General features: G+C 37.8%; 1 protein-coding gene across 1 annotated transcript in view; it reads right to left on the bottom strand.

Moving 5' to 3' along the window:
- ANTXR1 (ANTXR cell adhesion molecule 1) overlaps positions 1-19,267 on the bottom strand; it is a 93,470-nt gene extending 74,203 nt beyond the window's left edge. Inside the window, exons 1-3 of the mRNA XM_060787030.2 lie at positions 18,656-19,267; positions 3,947-4,018; positions 764-835 (exon numbers count right to left, since the gene is read on the bottom strand). Of these exons, the coding sequence (XP_060643013.2) occupies positions 764-835; positions 3,947-4,018; positions 18,656-18,822 (311 nt within the window). The 5' untranslated portion in view covers positions 18,823-19,267. The remainder of the gene's footprint in view (positions 1-763; positions 836-3,946; positions 4,019-18,655) is intronic.
- Positions 19,268-20,474: the final 1,207 nt, after the last annotated feature.

The raw sequence follows: 20,474 nt of genomic DNA, 5'->3' as shown, positions 1-20,474 counted from the left end.
CTGTTCCAACATCAACTCCAATGGGCATCATGGGAATTCCAATAACAGACTGAATGGGGATCATAGGCATTCCAACATCAAATCCAATGGGGATCATGCGAGTTCCAATCACAGAGTCAATGCGGATCATGGAAGTTCTAATATAAGAATCAATGGGGATCATGGGAATTCCAACATCAAATCCAATGAGGATCATGCTAATTCCAACAACAGAGTCAATGGGGATCATGGGAATTCCAACGTTAGAACCAATGGGGTTCAAATTAGAGCCAATGGGGATCATGGGAGTTCCAACATCAAATCCAGTGGGCATCATGGGAGTTCCAATAACAGAGTGAATGGGGATCATGGGAGTTCTAATATAAGAGTCAATGGGAATCATGGGAATTCCAACATCAAATCCAATGAGGATCATGCTAGTTCCAATAACAGAGTCAATGGGATCATGGGAATTCCAACATCAATTCCAATAGCAATCATATTAGAGTCAATGGGACTCATGGGAATTCCCCTCCGGCCAATAACTCTGTGACCTGATTCCCATAAAACAAAACTTAAACCATAAACTGTGTGAATACTGTATAACAAAAGGCCTCAAATGCAAACCAGATCCTTGCAAAAAATGTGATATGAATTAAAGCATCTGCAGGAGAGAAACAAAACAACCCCAGACGCTGAGGACAACCAAACTCCAAGGAGAAGAAAAGCAAAACGGAGAACTGAAACGACGCTGAGTCTGAACTTGAGTTATTATTATTATTACCTGTCTTCGGTGAGTCTCATGAGAGTCGAGCCTCTGGTTGAGAAAACTATGAAGGACATCCTCAGCTGTGGGCTGGAGAAGGATAAACAAGCACAGTAAATAAATACATAATAGAAATCTCTCTCTATATATACAGTATATATATATATTTCTATCTATACACATATAATAAAAGTGAAAATGTGTATGTGTGCATGTGGCAGTGTGTCTACTTACACACATAAGACTCCAACCACCACAAAGCTCACACTATGCAAGAGACACCAATGGCCCTCCCTCCAGTGACATTGCAGGTTAGAGTGGACGACACATCTCGGTGTTCCTTTCTCTCTCCATTGGTGTGGAATGACTCCACCCACTGCCTCTCCTTTAGCTCTTTCCTACTCTTTTCAACTCTGCATAACAAACAAAGCAGAACTGAGCAGCAACTGAATATACTGGATTGTGAGATTGACTCCACATGATGGAAGTTGTAGTTCACCCTGCATCAAGACACAGCACTGTGACCCCCACCGACAATGAACCTGGGCCACATTTGGAACACAGAAACTCCATGTTCAACAGAATATACTGGAACAATTTGGGGGGGGGGGGGGAGAGCCTTGACATTTGGGAGTCTTAGGTAGTGGGATTTATAGACCACCTGGAATCTAAGAGTATTTTGATCCCCAACAACGATGGACTTGTACCTAACTTGGCACACAGAACCTTCATGACCAACAAAAAATACTGGAGGGCTTTGGGGGGAATTCACTTTGATTTATAGGAGTTGTAGTTTACCTACATTCAGAGAGCACTGTGAACCCAAACAAGGGCCAAATTTAGCACGCATACCAGATATGCCCAATTTTGAATACTGGTAGGATTTGGGAGGAATTGGCTTTGGTATTTGTAGTTGATGGGATTTATAGTTCACCTGCAATCAAAGAGCACTCTCGACCTCACCAGTGATGGACCTCAACCAAATTTGGCAAACATACATGATATGTCCAAATTCGAATACTGGAGGGGATTAGGAGAGACTGGCCTTGATTTTTGGGAGTTGTAGTTCACCTACAACTAGAGAAACGGTGAACCTCACTGACAATGGACCTAGATCAAACTTGGCACACAGCACCCACATGACCAACTCAATCTACTCCAGGGGTTTGGGGGGAAGTGACCCACCATGGTGGGAGCTGTAGTTCATCCTGCAGCCAGAGAGCACACTGATTCATCTAGACCAAACTTGCCCAACATGACAAACTTTAACCACTGATGGAGTTTCGGGGGTTAACTTGGCATGATGTGAGTTGTAGTTCACCCACAACCTTATGCATTTTTCAAATATGCCAGGCAACTCTGGGGACCCTAGCGAGTATAGTCAAAGTATATGCATTTGTTTGATCCACAAAGGCTCTTAAGTGGCTTGATGGATCTGAACCAAACTTGGCATAGATACCCTTCATGATCCAAATTAAAACACTGACAGGGTTTGAACTACAAATTCCATCACCTTTTAAAGCAACCCCCTCCCCAAGTAATATATATGCAGTGCTCAAGGGAAACCACCAGATGGCAGTGCATATCAACAAAGGACTAGCTTAAGTGCGCAGGTTACATTTGCTAATGGGACAAATCATTGCAAAGTTAACAATGAGTATTTCTAATAAAGAGCATTTGAAAAAGGCACATAAGTTAGTACATAACAAATGCATGAATTATAATCCTTCCACATTTGGTTTCCAGTATGAAATATTTGGTTCTCCATCTATATTTTCAGTTTTGACTTTCTCCAGATTTGACATGGGAGTCAAAGCGGTGTCTCTTATCTCTAGGTTGTCCAATGCAATCCTTTGCTGAGCTTCCAGGACGAATTAACCATAGAGATGTGCTGGAAGACCAATACATTCCTAATAATAATAATAATAATAATAATAATAATAATAGCAAATAATTATTATTATTTATTAGTATTATTAGTAATTAATAAATTATTATTATTATTATTATTTGCATTTTCTCACTTTCCATGGGGGCCCTGGGCCACTAAACCCAGCAAATACATCTATGTAACATCTTAAAGGAAAAAGCTGTTCCAACTCTTTCCTTGGAGAGGACAGGCTGGGGGGCCATCTCTCTGGAGGGATTTAATCGTGTTTGCATGCAAAAACCAGACTGGACTGGACGGCCCAACTCTCTCATCTGAAAATGTATTATTCTGCGCCTCGCCTTTCCCTACGGATTCCTTAAACATGGAAACGCACAGCTAGGAAGCGTTTATTTTGGATTCCTTGCGAATGACATGGAAGCAAACCTTCGCCCGAGCAGTGAATGCACAAAATGCTCCGCCTGCCCTAAGAATTTGAGAAATGCTCAACGCTTTCTTACTATGTGGCAGGTTGCGTCTCCATTGAAGAATCGATGCAAATTGATCTCACTTTAAACTGCAAAGGTTCAATGCTATGAGAGCTGTAGTTTGGCAAAGTACCTTGGGGAAACTACAACTCCCAGGACTCCACAGCATTGAGAAATGGGAGTCAAAGTGATGTCAACCTACATTAATTTTACATCCAGTGGAGACGAAAAACCTTGGGAAACTACAACTTCCAGGATTTAATAGCATGGAGAAATGGGAGTCAAAGCAGTGCCAATCTGCATTAATTTTATTGTGTAGATGCATCCAGAAGAAGCGAGAAACCTTGGGAAACTACAATTCCCAGGACTCCATAGCATTAAGACATGGGAGTCAAAGTGGTATAAATCTGAATTTAATTCTACAGTGTAGATGCATCTAGAGGAAATACCTTGGGAAACTATAATTCCCAGGAGTCCATAGCATTAAGACATGAGTGTCCAAGTGGTGTCAATCTGAATTTAATTCTACAGTGTAGATGCATCCAGAGGAAATGAAAGACCTTGGGAAACTACAATTCCCAGGACTCCATAGCATTAAGACATGAGTGTCAAAGTGGTGTCAATCTGAATTTAATTCTACAGTGTAGATGCTTTTTCCTTGATGTATTTTGCTGGGTTTAGTGGCACAGGGCCCCCATAGAAAGTGAGAAAATCCAGAGGAAATGAAAGACCTTGGGAAACAACAACTCCCAGGAGTCCATAGCAGTGAGCCATAGAAGTTAAAGTGGTGTCAATCTGCATTAACCCTACAGTGTAGATGCACCCAAAGCAACTTCGAAAGCTTACCTTATAAACTTGTGCGCCAGGTGCTCCACAAAGTAGTAGATTTCGCTCCAGTGGTGCAGGACACTTCCCGATCTGGAATAAACAGTAATTGCAAAAAACTTTAATCATAGATACAATCAAATATGAAGCCTGCAAAACCCTATTAAAGTGATTTCTCTCTTCCTTGACTCTTCAATACATGTGTGTGTGTGTCCCTTTTGTTTGATTGCACCACCAAAGGGACCTTTGCAATGAAGAATGCCCATAAATGCGCCGCTTCCAATGCACACCAATGTGCAATGGTGCAAAATGTGTACGCACGCTAAACTCCCTATGTGCAATGAACAGCACTCTTTGACAGAGACCTTTAAAAACTACAACTCCCACAGCAAGACAAATGGGGTTCGAACTGTGTAAATTCTACAATGTAGATGTGCCCGTCCTTGGGATCTAACTTATTTAACTAATATATATGCATTATAAAATATATACATAGAGTATGCATCTAGATAGATAGATAGATGCATACTCTATTACATATAAGACATACATTTTCTATCACCTTTACTGTATAAACCAGTATATACAGTAAATGCCGCGACCCCTTCATACAGTTCCTCGTGTTGTGGTGACTCCAACCATAACATTATTTTCGTTGCTACTTCATAACTGTCATTTTGCTACTGTTATGAATCATCATGTAAATATCAGATATGCAGGATGAGTTTCATTCACAAGACCAAGTTTGGCACAAATACCCGATACGCCCAAATTTGAATACCGGTAGGGTTGGCGGGGGGATTGATTTTGTCATTTGGGAGTTGTAGTTGCTGGGATTTATAGTTCACTTACAATCAAAGAGGATTCTGAACTCCATCAACTATGGAATTGAACCAAACTTGGCACTCAATATTCCCAATACTCAATATTCCCAAATGTAGAGGAGTTTGGGGAAAAGAGACCTTGACATTTGGGAGTTGTAGCTTCTGGGATTTATAGTTCACCTACAATCAAAGAGCATTCTGAACTCCACCAACGATGGAATTGAACCAAACTTGGCACACAGAACTCCCATGACTGACAGAAAATACTGGAAGGGTTTGGTGGGCATTGATCTTGAGTTTTGGAGTTGTAGTTCACCTACATCCTGAGAGCCCTGTGGACTAAAAGAATGATGGATCGGGATCAAACTTGGCACGAACACTCAATATGCCCAAATGTGGAGGAGTTTGGGGAAAAGAGACCTTGACTTTTGGGAGTTGTAGCTGTTGGGATTTATAGTTCACCTCCAATCAAAGAGAATTCTGAACCTCACCAACGATGGGATTGAACCAAACTTGGCACACAGAACTCCCATGGCCAACAAAAAATACCGGAAGGGTTTGGTGGGCATTGACCTTGAGTTTTGGAGTTGTAGTTCACCTGCATCCTGAGAGCACTGGATGATGGATCTGGAGCAAACTTGGCACGAACGTGAACACTGGTGGAGTTTGGGGAAAATAAACCTTGACATTTGGGAGTTGTAGTTGCTGGGATTTATAGTTCACCTACAATCAAAGAGCATGCTGAACCCCACCAACGATGGAATTGGGCCAAACGTCCCCCATGACACAGAATCACCATGACCAATAAAAAATACTGGAAAGGCTTGGTGGGTATTGGCCTTGAGTTTTAGAGTTGTAGTTCCTAAGACCATCAGAAATATGTGTTTTCTTATGGTGTTTGGTGACCCCTATGCAATGCCCATTCGACCCCTCCAGGGATCGCGACCCCCAGGTTGAGAAATGCACTTCCATTTTCAAAGGGGAATAATATAATAATTGAAGCAAAGGCCAAGGCTGGGAAACATAGAGCAAAGGCTATTCTACACACCTCTTTTTTGGAGAAATTCACTACATAAATATAATATTTTTCTCCCTTTGGAACAAGTCTCCAAACATCTAATATTACAGCCTTTTTCTTTCCAAGGAGACCTTCCCATATGAAATAATAATAAAATGCATTGCGTTGAAGGCCAATAACAACAGCAAAAGTTGGGCTTTTTAAAACCCTTTCATCTTCCCTTTTCCAGAAAGTTTGCAAAATGCAAGCAAAGGAAGGTTTCAAAACAAAACCAAAGCTTCTGCATCATCTATACTGTAAAATTAATGCAGTTTGATATCGTTTTAACGCGAAAGACTGTGGAATCAGCTGCATGGCTCCATTTTATGGAATGGTGGGAATTGTAGTTTGGGGAAGGCACCCAAAACTCTTTGGCAGGGAAGTCCTTGCAAAACTAGAAATCCCAGGATCATCCCATGGCCTTGAGCCATGGCATCAAAAGCAGTCTCAAACCGCATCAAGGCCACAGTTGTACATGCAATGCAATCTTCTGCACCACCGATTGGCTTACAGAGGTGCATCTACACAGTGCTGCGCATCGCAAGTGTTGACCCTGACTCAGTACATAGAAGATGGTTTTGAAAGGCAGCAGATCACAGGAGCTGTCTTCATAGACCTGTCAGCAGCCTATGATACTGTGAACCACCGCCTCCTCCTGAGAAAAATGTATAATATCACAAAGGACTACCACCTCACCCGCCTCATAGGAAACCTGCTACAAAACAGGAGCTTTTTTGTTGAGTTCCAGGGCCAGAGAAGCAGATGGCGGAAACAGAAGAACGGCCTGCCTCAGGGGAGCGTGCTTGCTCCATCCATGTTCAACATCTACACAAATGACCAGCCACTGCCAGAAGGGACAGAGAGTTTCATCTATGCTGATGATCGTGCCTTTACCGCTCAAGCAGGGAGCTTTGAGATGGTTGAACAGAAGCTCTCCGAAGCTCTAGGTGCTCTTACTGCCTATTACAGGGAAAACCAGCTGATCCCCAACCCATCCAAAACACAGACATGCGCCTTTCATCTCAAGAACAGAGAAGCATCCCGAGCTCTGAGGATCACCTGGGAAAGAATCCCACTGGAGCATTGCAGCGCACCCAAATACCTGGGAGTCACTCTGGACCGTGCTCTTACCTACAAGAAGCACTGCCTGAACATCAAGCAAAAAGTGGGTGCTAGAAACAATATCATACGAAAGCTGACTGGCACAACCTGGGGATCACAAGCAGACACAGTGAAGACATCTGCCCTTGCGCTTTGCTACTCTGCTGCTGAGTATGCATGCCCAGTGGGGAACACATCTCACCATGCTAAAACAGTGGATGTGGCTCTTAATGAGACATGCCGCATTATCACTGGGTGTCTGTGCCCTACACCACTGGAGAAATTACACTGCTTAGCCGGTATTGCACCACCTGACATCCGCTGGGAAGTAGCAGCCAATAGTGAAAGGACCAAGGCAGAGACATCTCCAGCTCATCCCCTGTTTGGGTATCAGCCAGCACGTCAACGACTTAAATCAAGAAATAGTTTTCTAAGATCTACAGAGACACTTGCTGGAATACCTCAGCAAGCGAGAGTCCAAAAGTGGCAGGCTCAAACCCAGACCCTCAACCAATGGCTGATACCAAATGAGAGACTCCCCCCTGGGCACACAGAAGACTGGGCGACTTGGAAGGTGCTGAACAGACTGCGCTCTGGCACCACAAGATGCAGAGCCAACCTTAAGAAATGGGGCCACAAAGTGGAATCCACGACATGCGAGTGTGGAGAAGAGTAAACCACTGACCATCTGTTGCAATGCAACCTGAGCCCCACCACATGCACAATGGAGGACCTTCTTGTGGCAACACCAGAGGCACTCCAAGTGGCCAGATACTGGTCAAAGGACACTTAATCAACTACCAATCTTGCAAACTTTGTGTTTTGTCTGTCTGTTTGTTTATTTTGTTAAAAATGTAATATAACTGACTGGTTGCCCTGACACGACAAATAAACAAATCTACACAGTGGAATTAATGCCATACCTCTTTAATGCTCAGGAGGGATCAATAAATGATCCATCAATCAGTACGTTCCTGGAAAGTGTGCTTTGCTTCCAAAAACTGTAGAAAAAAGGAAGAAACTGGCCTTCCCTTCAATGGGCAAAGTGCCTTTGGGTTACTCAACCCTTTTTGGTTTTCCAAGAAACTAGAAATCTAGAGAAAGAGCAAGGGAGCATCTCCATGGCAGAACAAATGTGGTTTGACACCACTTTCCCTAGATTTCATAGCACTGAGTCGTGGCAATTATAAGTGGAGCCAAACTACATTTGATTCTATAGTGGAAATGCATCAGAGACGGTGCATACTGGCAGGGTTGGGGGTGATTGACCTTGGATCTGGGAGTTGTAGTTCACCCTTATCCAGAGGCCACTTAACCCAGCTGACAAATTCATTTTTCGAATAACACCAGAACCCTAAGCTAGTAATAATAATAATAATTATATAATAATTACTATTCTAATACTAATAATAGATGCATAGTTACTTTGAGTCTTCTTATGGGGAGAAAAAGTGGGAATAATAATAGTAATAATAATAATAATAATAATAATAGATACATAGCTTTGAGTCTTCTTATGGGAAGAAAAAGTGGGGATAAATAACAACAACAACAACAACAACAATAACAATAATACATACATAACTACTTTGAGTCTTCTTATGGGAAGAAAAAGTGGGATTAATAATAATAATAATAATAATAATAATAATAATACATAGCTACTTTGAGTCTTCTTATGGGAAGAAAAAGTGGGATAAATAATAATAATAATAATAATAATAATAATAATAGATACATAGTTATTTTGAGTCTTCTTATGGGAAGAAAAAGTGGGATAAATAATAATAATAATAGTTACTTTGAGTCTTCTTATGGGAAGAAAAAGTAAGATAAATAATAATAATAATAATAATAATAATAATAATAATAATAGATACACAGCTACTTTGAGTCTTCTTATGGGGAGAAAAGGTGGGATAAATAATAATAATAATAATAATAGATATATAGCTACTTTGAGTCTTCTTATGGGAAGAAAAAGTGGGATAAATAATAATAATAATATAATAATAATAATAATAATGGTAATGGTAATGGTAATAGATACATAGCTACTTTAAGTCTTCCTATGGGGAGAAAAAGTAGGATAAATAATAATAATAATAATAATAATAATAATAATAATAATAGATACATAGCTACTTTGAGTCTTCTTATGGGAAGAAAAAGTGGGATAAATAATAATAATAATAATAATAGTTTCTCTTTATGGGGCTGTCAGCAGAACGCAGCCATTGCAATGCTCCATGCGCTGGAAGGTCTGCTTACGTTGCGAACAGGATGCGGGCAAACTAGCCAAGTGCATGAATTCTGCCAAGGATCCGGGCCTTTTCCTGCAGGCAGGCCTCTCTCTTATGCAAACCCAATGGCACTGGGTCAACTCTGGGGTAAATATTGTGAGTAAGCATTTTCTCTCCCCTCTGGATCCCATTAAAAGGGGGAAAAGGCCAACCAATGTGTGCGTTGCATTAAACCGGGAACAAAGACAAAGTGACTCAGAATCCAAAAAATAAAAAAAAAGGGGGGGGGGGGGACAGGGGCAGTGAGATGCGAAATACTGTCTAAATGTATGATTTAAAACAAACTCAAAACAATGCGCTTTCCAGCACATGGAGCACGCCAGGGCTTTCTTTCTTCTGCAACATCTGCTAGACCCCAAGGAGCCTTTTTGCAATCCATCCATGCCAGAGGAATGTCTTGTAATAATAATAATGCAAGGCCACTTAGAAAGTGGTTACTTTTAGGGAAAAGTAAAGGATTTGCAGAGAGAGCCCAACAGGCATTAGATCTGGCCTAGGTTTTGGGAGCTAAGCAGGGCCGGCCCTGGTCAGCACTTGGATGGGAGACCGACAATGAAAAAGGGCTGCCAAACCAAGCTTGCCTAAGAAAACCCTACAAAATGGGTCACTAATATGGTTGAAAGCATACACACACACACACACACACACACATACATACAGGTATAGGTAAAGGTAAAGGTAGTCCCCTGACATTAAGTCCAGTCATGTCTGACTCTGGGGTGTGGTGCTCATCTCCATTTCTAAGCCGAAGAGCCAGCGTTGTCCATAGACACCTCCAAGGTCATGTGGCCGGCATGACTGCATGGCGCGCCGTTACCTTCCCGCCGGAGCGGTACCTATTAATCTACTCACATTTGCATGTTTTCGAACTGCTATGTTGGCAAAAGCTAGGGCTGACAGCGGAAGCTCACGCCGCTCCCCGGAATCGAACCTGCGACCTTTCGATCAACAAGCTCAGCAGCTCAGTGCTTTAACCCACTGCGCCACCGGGGGCTCCCACATACAGGTATATAATAATAATAATAATAATAATAATAATAACAATAATAATAATAATAATAATAATAATAATAAACATACTTGCAACTTATTATTATTATTATTAAATACAAGATCTGGGTCTCTAATATGGTTGAAGGTATATATATATATATATATACACACACACACACACATATATATATACATACACACATAAATACATACATACCTGTATATAATAGTAATAATAATAATAATCATAATCATACTTGCAACTTCTTATTATTATTATTATTAAATACATGCAAGATCTGGGTCTCTAATATGGTTGAAGGTATATATATATATACACACACATATATATATACACATACACACATAAATACATACATACCTGTATATAATAATAATAGTAATAATAATAATCATACTTGCAACTTCTTCTTCTTCTTATTATTATTAAATACATACAAGATCTGGGTCTCTAATATGGTTGAAGATATATATATATATATATATATACACACACACACACACATAAATACATACATACACCTGTATATAATAATAATAATAATAATAATAATAATAATAATAAACATACTTGCAATTTATTATTATTATTATTATTATTACTATTATTGTTATATATAATACATAAAAGATCTGGGTCTCTAATATGGTTGAAGGTAGTATATATACATACCTGTACATACCTGTGTATAATAATAATAATAAACATACTTGCAATTTATTACTATTATTAATACTATTATTATATATAATGCATACAAGATCTGGGTCTCCAATATGGTTGAAGGAAAGGAGATTCCATCTGAACATGAGGAAGAACTTCCTGACTGTGAGAGCCGTTCAGCAGTGGAACTCTCTGCCCCGGAATGTGGTGGAGGCTCCTTCTTTGGAAGATTTTAAACAGAGGCTGGATAGCCATCTGTCAGGGGTGATTTGAATGCAATATTCCTGCTTCTTGGCAGGGGCTTGGACTGGATGGCCCATGAGGTCTCTTCCAACTCTTTGATTATACATGCACACAGACATACATATACATATGCATACACACAAACCTGCATATTATTATTATTATTATTATTATTATTATATACATACCTGCATTTGATTATTATTATTATTATACATATAATATACATACAAGATCTGGGTCTTTAATATGGTTGAAGGCATACACACACATGCATACACACATTGCTGTATATTATTATTATATACATACCTTCATATAACAATGATAATGATGAGAATTATTATTAAGCACCTGACAATAATAATAATAATAAATATTATAATATTAATAATATTTATTATTATTATTATTATTATTATTATTATTATTATTATGGTGTCGTCCCCCCCCCCCCCCAAATGGTACAATCTAGAGATTGCAAAACATAAAGAAAGAGACCTTTTTGGAGTGCAACTCACAGCATCTCCATCCAGTTATGCTGGGATTTATAGTCCCTAATAACAACAACAACAACAACAACAACAACAGATTGACTGTATTGCTTAATTCTATGCTTTTAAAATTGCACTATTTTCACGTTAGGAGTCGCTTTGTGTCTCAATCAAAAGACAAAAGCAAATTATTATTATTATTATTATTGGTATTATATGTTATAATAATAGCAATAACAATGGACTGCTTAATTGCTTAATTCTATTTTAATACCTGCATGTTGTGCTTTTAAAAATCGCATTATTTTCACACTGCAAGTCGCTTTGTGTCTCAATCAAGAGACAAAAGCGAGACATCATCATCATCATCATCATTACTATTATTATTGGTAGTATCCTCATCAATATTATCAATGGAATAAGCTTCCCAGCAAACTGAAAGCGCAGAGCATTTTCTCTGCATTAGGAGCTTTTTCAATCCTCAAAAATGCAATTATTTTCTCTGCAAAGGCGCATCTACACTGTGGGATGAATCCAGTTTGGCTCCCCTTTGAACTACTGCCCGGGCTCTATGCTATGCAATCCTGGGATTTATAGTTTGGTAGGGAACCATCGCTCCTGGGCAGAGAAGGCAAAAAACCTTGCAAAGCTACAACTTCCTAGCATTCCATGGCACTGAAAGTAATACAAAACTGGATTAATTCCACCCACAGAAAATTACAAGCATTGGAAAACTGCAACTCCAGGGATGCCATCGCCTTTAGCAGGGAATGAGAGGTAATTACTTCTAAAGTGTAGATAGATGATCCAAGCGACATAGATCTTGCAAAAACTACAATCCCCAGGGTCCCATGTCATTTAAAGCAGCACCAAAGTGGATTAATTCTGGAGAACAAGCCCTATGAGGAGCGGCTTAAGGAGCTGGGCATGTTTAGCCTGAAGAAGAGAAGGCTGAGAGGAGATATGATAGCCATGTATAAATATGTGAGAGGAAGCCACAGGGAGGAAGGAGCAAGCTTGTTTTCTGCTTCCCTGGAGACTAGGACGCGGAACAATGGCTTCAAACTACAAGAAAGGAGATTCCATCTGAACATGAGGAAGAACTTCCTGACTGTGAGAGCCGTTCAGCAGTGGAACTCTCTGCCCCGGAGTGTGGTGGAGGCTCCTTCTTTGGAAGCTTTTAAACAGAGGCTGGATGGCCATCTGTCAGGGGTGATTTGAATGCAATATTCCTGCTTCTTGGCAGAATGGGGTTGGACTGGATGGCCCATGAGGTCTCTTCCAACTCTTTGATTCTATGATTCTATGAATTCCATAGTGTAGATGGATCCAAGGCTGTAGACCTTAGGAAACTACCACTCCCAGGGTCCCACAGTAATCAAAATGCTGTAAAACTGGATGAATTCCGCAGTGTAGATGCACCAATGGCTGCACAACTTGGAAAACTACAACTCCCAGGGCCTCATAGCAGTTAAAGCAAATTAATTCCGCAATAAGGTTGGACTCCCCAAATGACTGCAGGGAAATTTAAGGCCCAGTAATGGATAACCATCATCACCATCATCATCATTATGATGTTTATTTATACCCCACTTTATCTCTTACTATGTATCTATTATTACTATTACTATTACTATTACTATTAGTAGTAGTAGTATTGTATTTTATTATAATATAATCATACTATTTATTACTAGCAGTCCCCTGCCACGCGTTGCTGTGGCCCTGTCTGTTTATATGTGTTTTGTGTGTTTACATATATGTGTGTGTATATTTTTGTATATGTGTATATATGTGTGTTTGTGTATATATGTGGTTTTGCGCATTGTAGTGCATTTCTTTTTGGCTTTTTAAGTCCCTTCTGCTGTGTTTTTCAGTGTTTTTATGACTGATGGTCACTCGTTGGACTGATAGGTGTATTGCGTCCAAATTTGGTGTCAATTCGTCCAGTGGTTTTTGAGTTATGTTAATCCCACAAACGAACATTACATTTTTATTTATATAGATTACAAATATTTATTTATACCCCACTTTACCTCTCCCAAAGGAGACTCGAGGCGGCTATGTATGTATGTATTATATATTATATAATTATCTAATATTATCATATGATTTATTATTATTATTATTATTATTATTATTATTATTATATTCTATTATTATATTAATTACATTTAATACCCTGCTTTGCCTCTCCCGAAAGAAACTCAAAGTGGCTATGTATCCATTATTATTATTATTATTATTATTATTATGTTGTTGTTGTTGTTTTGTTGTTGTTGTTGTTGTTGTGGCCCTCTCTGGTGGGCATGGCGGTTCTGTATGGGAGGTTTGGCCCAATTCTATCGTCGGTGGGGTTCAGATTGCTCTGTGATTGTAGGTGAACTACAAATCCCAGCAACTACATCTCCCAAATGTCAAGATTCTATTTTCCCCAAACTCCACCAGTGTTCACATTTGGGCATATTGAGTATTTGTGTAGAGTTTAGTCCACATCCATCATTGTTTGAGTCCACAGTGCTCTCTGGATGTAGGTGAACTACAACTCCAAAACCAAAGGACACTGCCCACCAAACCCTTCCAGTATTTTCTGTTGGTCGTGGGAGAACTGTGTGCCAAGTTTGGTTCAATTCCATCGTTGGTGGGGTTCAGAATGCTCTTTGATTGTAGGTGAACTATAAATCCCAGCAACTACAACTCCCAAATGACAAAATCAATTTTTTTGAGTGAAGGACATACATTGAGTTGTTCAATGTCTTGTGTACAAATTTGGTGTCAATTCGTCCTGTGGTTTTTCAGTTATGTTAATCCCACAAACAAATATTACATTTTTATTTATATAGATATATTTATACCCTGCTTTACCTCTCCCAAAGGAGACAAGAAGCGGCTCTGCAGCTATTATCATTATATTATATTACATAATAATAATAATAATAATATATTATTATTATTATTATTATATTTGTTGATACTCAGCTTTACCTCTCTCAAAGGAGACTCAAAGCGGCTATGTATCTATATTATTATTATTATTATCATCATCATCATCATCATCATCATCATATTTGTTTATACCTCACTTTACCTATCCCAAATGAGACTCAAAGTGGCTATGTATCCATTATTATTATTATCATTAATATGTATTACTATTATTATATTTTATTATATTATTTATTATATTGATTTATACCCCACTTTACCTATCCCAAAGGAGACTCAGTGGCTATGTATCTATATTATTATAATAATATTTATTTATGCCCCACTTTAGCTCTCTCAAAGGAGACTCAAAGCAATTATGTATCAATTATTATTATTAATTACTATTATTATATTTTATTATATTATTATTATATTTATTTATACCCCGCCTTTACCTCTCTCAAAGGAGACTCAAAGTAGCTATGTATCTATATTATTATTATCATTATATTTGTTTATACCACACTTTACCTATCCCCCAAAGGAGACTCAAAGTGACTATGTATCCATTATCATGATTACTATTATTATGTATTACTATTATTATATTTTATTATATTATTATATTTATTTACACCCTGCTTTACCTCTCTCAAAGGAGACTCAAAGCGTGTCTCTATATTATTATTATTATTATATTTATTTATACCCCACTTTACCTATCCCAAAGGAGATTCAGTGGCTTTGCTGTTATTATTATATTTGTTTATACCCCGCTTTACCTCTCTCAAAGAAGATTCAAAGCAATTATGTATCCATTATTATTATTATTATTATTATTATTATTATTAACTATTATTATATATTATTATATTTATTTATACCCCGCTTTACCTCTCTCAAAGGAGACTCAAAGTAGCTATGTATCTATATTATTATTATCATTATATTTGTTTATACCACACTTTACCTGTATCAAAGGAGACAAGAAGCGGCTCTGCATCTATTATTATTATTATTATTATTATTATATTATATTACATAATAATATATTATTATTGTGGGTTGTTGTAGGTTTTTTTGGGCTATATGGCCATGTCCTAAAGGCATTTTCTCCTGACGTTTCACCTGCATCTATGGCAAGCATCCTCAGAGGTAGTGAGGTCTGTTGGAATTATTATTATTGTTATTATTATTATTATTATATTTGTTGATACCCAGCTTGACCTCTCCCAAAGGAGACTCAAAGTGTATGTCTCTATATTATTATTATCATTATATTTATTTATACCCCGCTTTACCTCTCTCAAAGGAGACTCAATGTATATGTCTCTATATTATTATTATTATACTTATTTATACCCCACTTTACCTATCCCAAAGGAGACTCAAAGTGGCTATGGACCTATATTATTATTATTATTATTATTATTATTATTATTATTATTATTATTATATTTATACCCCACTTTTTATTTATATAGATTTATACCCTGCTTTACCTCTCCCAAAGGAGACAAGACGCGGCTATGTATCTATATTATTATTATTATTATTATTATTAATACCCTGCTTTACCTCTCCCAAATGAGACAAGCGGCTCTGCATCTATTATAATATTATATTTTATTATAATATTATAATGACCTAATATTATATTATTATTATACTTTATTATATTATTATATTTATTTATACCTGCTTTACCTCTCTCAAAGGAGACTCAAAGCAGCTCTGCATCAATTATTATAATATTACATTTTACTATAATATAATATAATTACCTAATATTATTATATCATTTATTATTATATTTAATTCTATTATTATTATATTTATTTATACCCCACTTTACCTATCCCAAAGGAGACTCAAAGTGGCTCTGCGTCTATTATATTATATTTTATGATAATATAATTACCTATTATTATTATTATTTTATTATTATATTTAATTCTATTATGATTATATTTATTTATACCCCACTTTACCTATCCCTATAGTTACCTAATATTATTACATCATTTATTATTATATTTAATTCTATTATGAATATATTTATTTATACCCTGCTTTACCTTTCTCAAAGGAGACTCAAAGTGGCTCTGCATCAATTATTATTATATTATATTTTACTATAATATAATTTCCTAATATTATTATATTATTTATTATTATATTTAATTCTATTATACTCTTGTTGAGAGTGAATTGATGTGCCTGATTGTTTCTTCTCTGTTTCCTCTCTGTTGTTTTGCTGTTGTAATTTTTGAGTTTTTTAATACTGGTAGCCAGATTTTGTTCATCTTCATGGTTTCCTCCTTTCTGTTGAAATTGTCCACATGCTTGTGGATTTCAATGGCTTCTCTGTGTAGTCTGGCTACCAGTATTAAAAAACTCAAAAATTACAACAGCAAAACAGCAGAGAGGAAACAATCAGGCACATCAATTCACTCTCAACAAGAGATTCCCACCAGGCACTTCCAAGCCATTGAATGCTAATCAAGGTGATCAGCTGAAACATTCACATCTAGCACCAGCAGACAAAAGTCCTTTGTCTCACCCTGGTCATTCCACAGATATATAAACCCTTTTTCCTACTTCCAACAGACCTCACTACCTCTGAGGATGCTTGCTATAGATGCAGGTGAAACGTCAGGAGAGAATGCCTCTAGACCATGGCCATATAGCCCGAAAAAACCTACAACAACCCAGTGATTCTGGCCATGAAAGCCTTCGACAATACAATATAATAATATTAGGTAATTATAATATAATATTATAATATAATATAATTCTTGATGCAGAGCTGCTTTTAGTCTCCTTTGGGAGAGATAAAGCAGGGTATAAATGAATATAATAAATAATAATTCTTGATGCAGAGCTGCTTTTAGTCTCCTTTGGGAGAGGTAAAACAGGGTATAAATAAGTATAATAATAATAATAATAATAATAATTCTTGATGCAGAGCTGCTTTTAGTCTCCTTTGGGAGAGGTAAAACAGGGTATAAATATAATAATAATAATAATAATAATAATAGATGCAGAGCTGCTTCTTGTCTCCTTTGGGAGAGATAAAGCAGGGTATAAATAAATATAATAATAATAATAGAATTAAATAATAATAATAATAATAAATAATAGAATAATTTTAGGTAATTATAATATAATTAAATATATAATAATAATTGATGCAGAGCCAGTTCTTGTCTCCTTTGAGAGAGGTAAAGCAGGGTATAAATAAATATAATAACAATAGATAATATATTATAATATAATATAATAATAATAGACGCAGAGCCAGTTCTTGTCTCCTTTGAGAGAGGTAAAGCAGAGTATAAATAAATATAATAATAGATAATATATTATAATATAATATTATAATAATAGACGCAGAGCCACTTTGAGTCTCCTTTGAGAGAGGTAAAGCAGGGTATAAATAAATATAATAACAATAGATAATATATTATAATATAGTATAATAATAATAGACGCAGAGCCACTTTGAGTCTCCTTTGAGAGAGGTAAAGCAGAGTATAAATAAATATAATAATAATAGATAATATATTATAATATAATATAATAATAATAGATGCAGAGCCACTTTGAGTCTCCTTTGAGAGAGGCAAAGTGGGGTATAAACAAATGCAATAATAATAATAATATATTACATAATAATAATAATATAATATTACATAATAATAATAATATAATATTACATAATAATAATAATATATTATTATTATTATGTAATATAATATAATAATAATACCTGCAGAGTTTATCTCCTTTGGGAAATTATTATTATTAATAATAATAATAATATTAATAATAATAATAATTATTATTATTATATAATATATAATAATACTAATAATATTAATAATAATAATTATTATTATTATTATTATTATTATTATTATTATATGTGTTGATATACCCAGCTTGACCTCTCCCAAAGGAGCCTCCAAGCAATGAAGGAGAAGCAACCCCAAGAGAGGAGATGCATTGGATGCCAACCTGGGCAAGACCTGAGTCTCCAATGCAATGCCTGCAGCCTTCCAGCCAGCCTTCCAGCCAGCTTTCCTTGCTTCTTACTTACTTGTCGAGCACGAAGTAGAGGTCGAACCCCCCATAGCAGGCGGCCCCTCCATCCTGCTGCTGCTGCTGCTGCTTCTTGGCCTCATCCTGGCCAGCCAGGAGGAAGAGGAGGAGGAGAAGGAGGGCGCCAGGCAGGGCCACTCTCCTGGGGACCCTCAGCACCGCCATCCCAGGAAAAAAAAAACCCCAGAAAGCCTCTACCTCGACCCCATCCAGAAAGCAAGAAATAATTTTTTCCAAAAAATTGGATTAAAAAAATATTTTTAAAAATTGCACAAAATCCCAATCCCCACTCTTCCTTTGTTGCTTTGCATCCAAGGCCAGCTTTTCCAGATATTTCCCTTCTCCTTCTTCTTTTGCAAAAAAAAAACTTTTGCAAAACTTTGTGGAGTTCTTTTAGTTTTGCAAAACAAACAAAAGTCTCCCTGCTTTTTGCAAACTCAACACAAAAGGGAGCAAGTTTCCGGAGGAGGCTTCGCTTTGCCCCAGATTTGGGAGAAAGTGGGAAGGCTCTTCTCCTCTCCCTCTTTCTCTCCCCCCACTTTTTTTTGTGTGTGTGCATTTTTTTCCATCCTTCTTGCAGCTGCTTCTTGGGTTTCTTTCTTTCTTTGCTTGCCTTTCCCCGGGCAAGATTAGGAAGCAAGCGCGCGCCACCTCGTGGCCAAGTCGGGCAAAGCAGGCGCTTCTTTGTTACTTAACCAGGGTTGAATGAAAAGTAATGCCTCCACCTTCATAACTCCTCAACAGATGGCAGTACTGGTACGCAGCACAGGTACTGCCTTGTTCAGCTCCAATCAGACCTGTAGCCAGGGGCAGGCATGTAGCCAGGGGGGGGGGGCTTGGGGGGCTTCAGCCCCCCCCCAAAATTCTGATGGTGGTTCGCGAAAAGGCCTTATTGGTGCATTATTTAAACTGTTATGTTTATTCATATCATGATCTGATCACCATACTCAATATATCCCATATGCATGGGGGTATTGGGGTAATGATACAAAAGGTTTGCTAGGCTAGACCCTCTTTCACTCAGACTCAGCCCCCCCCCCCGAAACTCAGCCCCCCCGAAACCCCCCCTGAAAAAAATTCAGCCCCCCCCCCGAAACGAAATCCTGACTACGGGCCTGACGCAAAGTAAGCATTTGCAGCAGGCATGTAGCTGGGGGGGGGGGGGGCTCAGGGGGCTTCAGCCCCCCCCCCCAAAATTCTCATGGTGGTTCGTGAAAAGGCCTTACTGGTGCATTACTTAAACTTATGTTTATTCATATCATGATCTCATCGCCATACTCAATATATCCCATTGTTGGGGTTCAGCCTGAGTTTGAACTTGAACCTGATTCTCTGTTTGTTCCTCCTGATGCTAATGAAAGTGGAAGTGATGCTAGTGGAAATGTACCTTTTGATGCCAATGCTCCTGAAATTAGTGAGGAAGGAACTTCTGTAGATTTGGAAAATGAAAGTACCAGTGTTCATGAGAATGTTTCAGAGGGAGACCTTGAACTTTCCCTCCCTTCTGCACCTGTTAACTGTAATGACAACAGAAGGGGCCAAATTTGGGAAGACAGAAGTAAATCACTCAGTTTGTGTCGATCCTCCCGAATTCAAGAATTAAAAACATTGGCTTCAAAAAAGAAGGGCGGCTCACGGAACCAATTCTTGAGTTTTAATTGCAATACGCCGGGCTGATTGTCTCAGTTCAGGCATAGTTTCAGAATTGATGAAGACGTTGGCAGTTCTCCCGGTTCCCTGGCCATAGTTTGCGAAGATTTCTAGGATATCAAGTACGGTTAGTGGATTGCTAACAGATTCCAGTATTTCTCAGAGAG

This window comes from Anolis sagrei, chromosome 7, assembly GCF_037176765.1.
Source record: "Anolis sagrei isolate rAnoSag1 chromosome 7, rAnoSag1.mat, whole genome shotgun sequence".
Taxonomy (NCBI): Eukaryota; Metazoa; Chordata; class Lepidosauria; order Squamata; family Dactyloidae; genus Anolis; species Anolis sagrei.
This window is presented reverse-complemented; position numbering and strand designations above follow the sequence as displayed.